Raw genomic sequence first — 9,487 nt, forward strand, 5'->3', positions numbered from 1 at the left:
ATGTACTGTATTCTGAGAGAGACATAAGGGGGAGGAGACGGATAGATAGGGTTTCCTTGGAACAGCAGTGGGTGCTGGGAAACTCCAAACTTTCTTTGTAAAGTTACACTCCCCAAAACACCACAGACACACACACACACACACACACACACACACACACACACACACACACACACACACACACACACACACACACACACACACACACACACACACACACACACACACACACACACACACACACACACACACACACACACACGACCTGGGTTCAAATACATGTATATTTGATGATTTGTTGTTTAAATACTTATTTTCTGTATATTTGAGTATTTTCAAATAATGTGGCCCGAATAAACTACCTATTGGAAGTATTTTAAAGTATTTTAAAATAATTTCCTATAAAAATAACTTATTTCAAATAATATTTTCAAATACCTAGATTCAATGCATGGGAGTGTATTTGAGTCAATGCATTTGTGTATTTTCAAATATATGCCAATACTTTCCAAGTGTATTTCCAAATAATTTCCAATATTCAACTACTTGTCTTTCCAAATAAAACATATTTGAATACTTACTTCGAAATGTACAGAACCAGTCAAAAAGTTTGGACACAACTACTCATTAATTTTTTACTATTTTCTACATTGTAGAATAATAGTGAAGACATCAAAACTATGAAATAACACATATGGAATCATGTAGTAACCAAAAAAGTGTTAAACAAATCAAATTATATTTTATATTTGAGATTCTTCAAATAGACACTCTTTGCCTTGATGAAAGCTTTGCACACTCTTGGCATTCTCTCAACCAGCTTCATGAGGTAATCACCTGGAATGCATTTCAATTAACAGGTGTGCCTTGTTAAAAGTTAATTTGTGGAATTTCTTTCCTTCTTAATGCGTTTGAGCCAATCAGTTGTGTTGTGACAAGTTAGGGGTGGTATACAGAAGATAGCCCTATTTGGTAAAAGGCTAAGTCCATACTATGGCAAGAACAGCTCAAATAAGCAAAGAGAAATGACAGTACATCGTTTATTTAAGACATGAAGGTCAGTCAATGCGGAAAATGTCAAGAACTTTGAACGTTTCTTCAAGTGCAGTCGCAAAAACCATCAAGCACTATGATGGAACTGGCTCTCATGAGGACCGCCACAGGAAAGGAAGACCCATAGTTACCTCTGCAGCAGAGGATAAGTGCATTAGAGTTACCAGTCTCAGAAATTGGAGCCCAAATAAATGCTTCACAGAGTTCCAGTAACAGACACATCTCAACATCAACTGCTCAGAGGATACTGTGTGAATCAGGCCTTCATGGTCAAATTGCTGCAAAGAAACCACTACTAAGAATTAGAGACGTGCTTTGGCCAAGAAACATGAGCAATGGACATTAGACCGGTGGAAATTTGAGATTTTTGGTTCCAACCGCCGTGTCTTTGTGAGACGCAGAGTAGGTGAACGGATGATCGACGCATGTGAAGCATGAAGGAGGAGGTGTGATGGTGTGGGGGTGACAGTGTCTGTGATTTATTTAGAATTCAAGACACACTTAACCAGCATGGCTACCACAGCATTTTGCAATGATACGCCATCCCATCTGGTTTGCGCTCAGTGGGACTATCATTTGTTTTTCAACAGGACAATGACCCAACACACCTCCAGGCAGTGTAAGGGCTACTTGACCAAGAAGGAGAGTGATGAAGTGCTGCATCAGATGACCTGGCCTCCACGATGACCCGACCTCAACCCAATTGAGATGGTTTGGGATGAGTTGGACCGCAGAGTGAAGGAAGAGTAGCCAACAAGTGCTCAGCATTTGTGGGAACTCCTTCAAGACAGTTGGAAAAGCATTCCTCATGAAGCCGGTTGAGAGAATGCCAAGAGTGTGCAAAGCTGTCATCAAGGCAAAGGGTGGCTACTTTGAAGAATCTCAAATATAAAATACATTTTGATTTGTTAAACACTTTTTTGGTTACTACATGATTCCATATGTGTTATTTCATAGTTTTGATGTCTTCACTATTATTCTACAATGTAGAAAATAGTCAAAATAAAGAAAAACCCTTGAATGAGTAGGTTTGTCCAAACTTTTGACTGGTACTATATGTGAAAGTAATTTGAACCCAGGTTTGACACACACGCATGCACACACGCACACAGTTTAGTATTGCTATCCTTGTGGGGACCAAATAAAAATAACCCTAACCTTAACCCTTAACCCAACCATAACCATAACCTTAACCCTAAGTCTAACCTTAACTCCAAACACCTTACCCTAACTGCAAAACAATACCTAACCCTAACTCATAACCATAAACCGTAACCATAACCTTAATTCTAACCCTAACCCTAACTGTAACCCTAAATGTAAACCTAAGCCTAAAATATAATTTTTCCTCGTGGGGCCCGGCACAACTTTTCTTGTTTTACTATCCTTGTGAGGACTTCTTGTCCCCACAAGGATAGTTAAACAAAAACACAAACACACACACACACACACACACACACACACACACACACACACACACACACACACACACACACACACACACACACACACACACACACACACACACACACACACACACACACACACACACACACACACACATTATTTGACTTCAGATCCTACACTGCCACCCTATGGCCATTTTTGTACATACACTCAGTCCTTATCACGATATGTCACTTGAAATAGCCAAGATGGTCTGAGAAATTAGAGTTGAAACAGAGATAATTTTCTTCAATTTTATTTGAACATGGAGAACCCCTTGCAGGTCATCCTTCATACAATATGGCCAATCATCTACTTCATTGTCAGTGTAATCCAATCAGTGAAAACCTCCTTTCCCGCATTTCAGGGCCAGGATTTCCATGTGCAGAAAGCTACTTGTTCTCTGCAGTCAGCTATTTGTAGCAGGTAAAGGTCTAAATCAGTTTTGCTGACAGAGTCCTGCCTGTATACATAACACAATCAATTGGCTTGTGAGTTAACATGTGGAGGCTGTGAGTTGGTGTCCTTTATGCTACCCTAATGGAAGGCAGTAAACAGACAGTCATCCCAAACCACCCCAAGGGGGCTGAGCAGGTGATGGCCTGATTCACAGGTGCATTGTGGGGTGGCAACGGTTGTGCCAAGGTCTTGTGTGGGCATAGGGCTGGAATGGGGCGGTCTGTGCAAGAAAAACAATATCCCCCACCCCCTCCCCAAACTACACCCTCTGTGTTTACTCTATTTTACCTGAAGGGCTCGCTAGAGACAGAGGATTAGGATTAGACCCAAAATTGTATAATAGCAACTCTGATTCATATAGAAACATTCTACAGTGCTTATGTTGGGTTTCCTCCATTAGGGCTGATAGAGGGAGACACAGTGCTGTAAATAAAGTACATGCATGTGTTAATAATATTGGAACATATCAACTCTCATGGTCACAGACACTTCAGTAGGCGGACATTTGACATGTGCCACTATTGTAGAGCTATCTGTGAGGGTTTCCAAACTCTTTCTAGGAAAATGTGTTTGTAGGTCAGAGAGATTAATATCACAATTCTAACCACACCCCGCATCTTTCGCTGAGATAAATAGAGAAACTTAGGCTGTGTTTACACAGGCAGCCCAATTCTGATATTTCCCCCACTAATTGGTCTTTTGACATCAGATCTTTTCACATTTGATCTTATTTGGAGCTGATCTGATTGGTAAAAAAAAACTACTACTGACAATAAGATCAGCATTGTGCTGCCTGTGTAAATGCTGCCACAGACGTCCTTACTAGACTGGTAGATATTAAGATTCTCATTGTAAGGGTCCCTCTTATTTGGACATTTCAAAATGCATCTGTCCTCCTCCCTCAGGGATACCACTGATCTGATGAGAGCAGAAAGGTGAAAAATATTGTGCTACTGGGAACTTTTACATGAATTACACCTGCTAAATGTTTCAGATCAGTGATATGTCTGTGAAATGAGGGAAGGAAGGAAAGAGAGAAGGAATAAGAGAGGGAAGGAATGATGCTGCTCAGTGCTCTCTGTCTGGGTTGTGGAGCCAAAGCTCTTATAAAGGTAGGTTTGACCTGTGGGTCACAAATGTTACTATTTACATTTTCTGGTAGAGTAGTCGCTCTGCTGAATCAATGCAGGTTTGAACATTAACTGGCCAATGGGATGGCTGACAATGTAGAGTACTGTGCACTACAGGATCCAGCTAAGGGAACACTCACCGTGTCTGTCTGTCTGTCTGTCTGTCTGTCTGTCTGTCTGTCTGTCTGTCTGTCTGTCTGTCTGTCTGTCTGTCTGTCTGTCTGTCTGTCTGTCTGTCTGTCTGTCTGTCTGTCTGTCTGTCTGTCTGTCTGTCTGTCTGTCTGTCTGTCTGTCTGTCTGTCTGTCTGTCTGTCTGTCTGTCTGTCTGTCTGTCTGTCTGTCTGTCTGTCTGTCTGTCTGTCTGTCTGTCTGTCTATATCCTAATCCTATTTGCCTATATTACCTATCCCTTGACCAAACATCGGCTGGGTAAGTTTTTACCATCTCGATTCACTTTGATAGAGGCTTGGAAGGGATTGTGGTGTTGGGGAGTTGGTAGGTTTTTTGGCACAGTGCATGAAACCATATAATTCTACTATAGTAAGTGCTTTTTATTTAAAGCTATTTGGACCACGATTTAGATGTACGGCTGTAGCTATTAGTTTACTAGTGATATAATAATAGCACAAACAGTTTTTTTGTAAATAAGACTACAGAGCCCGTTGTAAATGTAAATGTACACTAAAATCACCAATCAATAAATATCCCCACTACCACTATTTCTACTACGTCTATGAATGCTAATGATTCTATGCAGAGTCATATATATATATATATATATATATATATATAAACACTAGTACTACCATGCATCCGTAGAGATACCGTTGCAGTAGTGAGACCACTGTTTGCTGTTTGTGGACTTCAGAAGTAAAACAGAAACCTTTGGCCCTCTGACAAACACTTGCGGTCCCAGAGCAAAACACCACCCATCTCTGCACTGTAGAACCAGGCTTATGCTGCGCCACACTGACCACTAGCCAAGCAGTCCTGATTTTGATTGTCTCTCTTTTCCTCTCAGCCAATCAGTGGTCCCATGTCCAGCAGCAATAGGTACTTTGTTATTGCTCTGTAAAAGTGAGTGGTTCAATAATTGCTATGCATTGATAATCACTGTTATTGAATCTTAAATATCAAAGTTACTGTGACAGGGTAGGAACCATCGTTTCGGTCCATGTTTCTCAGGGGACTATAATTGGTGTTGAACATGTAAATGTATAAAAGCACCGTAGAGTCATTTTCATGTTAGAGCTTGGTACGGGAACAGCCATTGTTTGTGAAGGCGGTGTGACGTCAAGTGTGAATTCTGTGAGCAACCATTTTTGTGAACATGCTGTCTGGGAAGAAATGTTTGGGGTGTGGCCATTGTTCTGAAAAGTTGTTTCCAGTTGATTTGTGTTGGGAGAGGCTTTGTTGGTTTTGGGTCCAAGCAGTGTTGATCGTGTCCTCCCTTAAGGGAAGTATTGGTTGTCACTGTTTTTGGTCACTGTGTATCTTAACTTGGTCAATCTAGTCATGTGAAAGCACTGTTGCACTTTAGAAAGGAACTAAGGCCCAAGAAAACCTTTGGGTATCCATGCTGTTTAGTATGCGTACTTATCTATTTCTATACAAGCAAACCTAAACTTTTATTTTATTTTTTTATATCTGCCTCAGACTTTCCCCTAAATGGGCCTTGAACCTGTAACCTTATGTTATTGTACAGGTTTGTTCTGTTTTGCAGGCTATCTGTTGGGATATGGTGCTGTATCTGGCTGTGCTCTTGCTGCTCTGCCTCTGTCGGCAGGGACTAACTGTAAGAGGGCAAACCATAACCCTACCCTGAAACACATCAACCTTTCTTAAATATCTAACCTTTTAGCACCCTAACCCTACCCTGGTCTTTATAGTCTAACCTCTAGACCCTCTCTTGCTCTCTCAGGATGAAACTGGTATGGTAGCTCCTGAGGACCACTTCTGTGGAGAGCAGGTGTTCAGACAGGAGGCCTGGCGGTCTGTAGGAGGTACTATTGAGAGACTGGGCCGGCAGCTACTGGACAGCCTGCAGGCAGGGCCGGAGCAGCCCAACGTCATCATATCACCCTTAAGTGTGGCCCTCGCACTGGCACAGCTCTCATTGGGTGAGGCATGTGAGAGTTCATGTATAATGTTAAGAGTACTTGAGATTGTATGTGTGTGTTTGTTAGCTTTTATCTCCAAGACTTAATGTGCTCAACATGGTTGTTGCCCCTATCAGGAGCTCACAACGAGACCCAGAAGTTGCTGCTCAGTTCTCTACATGCCCACACCGTACCCTGCTACCATCACACCCTGGGCAGCCTGCTCCAACACCTCACCAACACTTCCCTACAGGTGGCCACACGCATGTACCTGCGCCCAGGTGTGTGTGCTTCCAGGATGAGTAGATGTCAGCGCTGCAGCTCTGTGCCAGAAAATGGCAATCTACTAACCTAAATATAAAGCACATCCATTGTAACTGCTGTTAAGGTCTTACCATTTTTTGACACTTGGTATATGTTGTGTTCACCTCTCTCAGAGTTTGAGGTGTACCAGTCCTTTATTGCAGAATCCCTGCGTAGGTACAGATCAGAGCCTGCCCCCCTGATCTCAGTGGAGGAGGTCAACCAATGGGTGGAGGAGGCCACCAAAGGTCACATGACCAATTTCCTGCCCAGTATTCCGCACGACATGGTGCTAATGCTTATCAATGCTGTGCATTTCAAAGGTACACCCTTTCACTCCCTGTCTTAAAATAAAGGTTTGGAAACTGTATACCATACAGAAGTGTCTACCCATTACACAACTGTGGCTTGTTCTCCTGTTGTCTCTGGTAGGTGAGTGGGAGGCTCGCTTCGACCCTCAGCTCACACAGAAGGGGGAATTCTACCTGGACAACAAGAACTTTGTCTATGTGGACATGATGCGCTCAGCCAAGTACCCACTGAGCCTGTTAGAAGATGGGGAGCTTGGAGCTCAGGTAAGCTGGGCTGGCTGTTCTGCACTGTTGCTGTCTTAATCATCTCTATATTTTGACATCCTACTGGAGTTTTGCTCCTGAAACGTTGATAATAAATAATGTCCTTGTCCACCTTTCTCTTAATATCTACAGTGCGGTTTGTGCATTCTCCCATTCTAAAATCTATCTCCCACCCCCCTTTCTCCTGTGTTTGCAGGTTGCACGTTTTCTGTTTAAGGGAAACACCAGCTTCCTAGTAGTGATGCCGTTGCCAGGAAGAGGAAATGTGTCATCGCTGGTGGCAAAGCTGAACATCTCGGACCTGTACAGGCGTCTACCTCAGGAGAGCACCATGCAGGTCCAACTGCCAAAGTTCACCCTGCAGTACCGTCAAGAGCTACAGGAGGCGCTGTCCAGCATGGGTGAGCACAGAAGTGATCTAGGAAATTCCAGACCTAGGACCATTGCACTAGGTCTGGGAGTCATGTTGGATTTTCTTGGCCAATTCGGGTGCTATTCAGACAGATGACACTCCCAACAAATCACAAGTTTGGGTAGGCGGGGCAAAAAATAAATGAATAATCCCCTCAAACATGAGGTGTACACACAATGCGGTCATTTTTGCCACAGCCGGTCAGTGGTTGTAAGCTTGTAACGCTAATGTCATGGCGCATGCAAACTACTCAGTTGATTCTCCGCAAGTTCCTAGCTAACTGCCGAAATGTTTGCGGTGGGGCTCTTGATGGATTTTCCGGTGCCCAACTCTGCGCTTTCCTCTCTGCCAAACTGACATTGGTCTTAGTACAGACGTGCAATCTGGAACATTGGTAATTTGTGGGAGGCATCCAGTCTCTAGAGACTAGCAGAGAAAGGTCAATAGTTTTGGCCAGGAGTTTCTTCTCAGGTCTGAAACTATTCCGTGAGCTAGAAACAGACAGGTGTTTTACAGCAGTCAATAACAGTATAGGATGGAAGAATGCTCAATCAAACTCTTCTCTCTCAGGTTTGGGATCTCTGTTCTCTGGTCCTGATCTGTCCGGTATCTCGGCGGTTCCTCTGCAGGTGTCCAGTGTGCGTCACGCTTGCGGGGTGGAGCTCAGTGAGGAAGGGGCCGACGCATCTGCAGCCACCTCTGTTACCATAATGCGCTCCGTTCCCATCTTCTTCGTAAACTCCCCCTTTCTGTTCGCCCTGGTAGACCACGCCTCCCTTGCTCCCCTCTTCCTGGGCACTGTCACTAACCCTGCCCCTGACACCAGCCCAATGCACATTGACGGTCTTCTCGGTGATGATCCCCATGGCAACAATACCCAAAGTGACAGCACTAATAGTAACAACATACAGAGCGACGGTCCCCATAGCAGCAACAATGTACTTTGACCAGCCATAGTGAGAATGCAGTGTGGCGCCCCTGCTGGAGGGAGGCGCATCAGCACCCCCTGAATGAAGTGGAGGGGAAACTCCAACACCCAAATGGCAGGGCAAAGATCCAGTACTTGTGCCACCCACTCATACAGTTCCTTCCTAAACCAACTTTGATGCCCAGCCTGCCCCAACCCATCTCTCACTTTTCTGCCCTGAACAATACAACCCAACCAGCTGGTCACATATAGCCCTCATATAGCAAATCCATTGGCACAGTTCCCAGACCAAAATCAACCCCAGCCCCTATGCCTAGACACCTGACTTCTCAGTCCCTCCCAAGTGTATGCCCCTTGATTTAGGAGAGACCATGGACCTGTCCCATACTACTGTGTGGATGAACACTCAATTTTTATTTTATTTTTTACACTTGGTTGTGCACTGTCTTACACTATTTGTGCTTTGTCATACTTTCTCATTCTGATTATTCCCACTTCTGGTATTGATTAAAGAAAAGGGATGAAATCAATGTCTTAGTAGTGGATGTGATCATGTTACTGGAGTTTTGGTATAAGAACTGATTATTTTATTTTAAATGGGTTTATGCTAGGCCTTATACCTCAAATTATCATTTAAATATTCAGGAATTGCAATTTCCTGGTTGCTAAAAATCTAATAGTTCGCTTGATTTCAGTTTGACAAAACAAGCAAGTATAGTGCAGAATCATTGTACCATCTAAACCAGTGAAATCAATATTTTTGGTTCTAGAAAATATATATAAGCTGTTTGGCGCTGGTGTACAAAAGTAAGACACAAGAACTAATAGCATAGACATAAAATGCTTCTACTGCTTAGACTTGCATTCAATGAGTGAGATCAATAATTGATTTTGGTTGGGTCGCCCAAAAAGTTACATATTGCAGCATTAACTCTCTTCTCCAGCACATTATTGTAATTCAAAAAATTTACTTTTTAGGTCAATTGATTGCGCGTCAAATTTGTCATGTTAGGGCGGTGGAGAGAAGGGACCATTAATGTGCCTTGCGCTCAAAACAGCCATCCCACTTCTTGGCAAACCCA

General features: G+C 43.1%; 1 protein-coding gene across 7 annotated transcripts; it reads left to right on the plus strand.

Moving 5' to 3' along the window:
* The first annotated feature begins 4,382 nt into the window (after positions 1–4,382).
* Positions 4,383–8,935, plus strand: LOC120045162 (alpha-2-antiplasmin-like). Of its 7 annotated transcripts, XM_038990099.1 has the most exons (9): positions 4,383–4,517; positions 5,110–5,165; positions 5,812–5,883; positions 6,010–6,208; positions 6,325–6,468; positions 6,625–6,813; positions 6,923–7,065; positions 7,262–7,466; positions 8,048–8,935. In XM_038990099.1, exons 3-9 carry the CDS (start codon positions 5,827–5,829, stop codon positions 8,422–8,424), a joined length of 1,314 nt encoding a protein of 437 aa, XP_038846027.1. In that variant the 5' UTR covers positions 4,383–4,517; positions 5,110–5,165; positions 5,812–5,826; the 3' UTR covers positions 8,425–8,935. The 7 variants fall into 7 exon arrangements, with proteins under 7 accessions (XP_038846027.1, XP_038846029.1, XP_038846026.1 ...); XM_038990101.1 differs by lacking the exon at positions 5,110–5,165 and having other exon boundaries at positions 5,794–5,883; XM_038990098.1 differs by lacking the exon at positions 5,110–5,165.
* Positions 8,936–9,487: the final 552 nt, after the last annotated feature.

Source organism: Salvelinus namaycush, chromosome 3, assembly GCF_016432855.1.
Source record: "Salvelinus namaycush isolate Seneca chromosome 3, SaNama_1.0, whole genome shotgun sequence".
NCBI classification, from domain to species: Eukaryota; Metazoa; Chordata; class Actinopteri; order Salmoniformes; family Salmonidae; genus Salvelinus; species Salvelinus namaycush.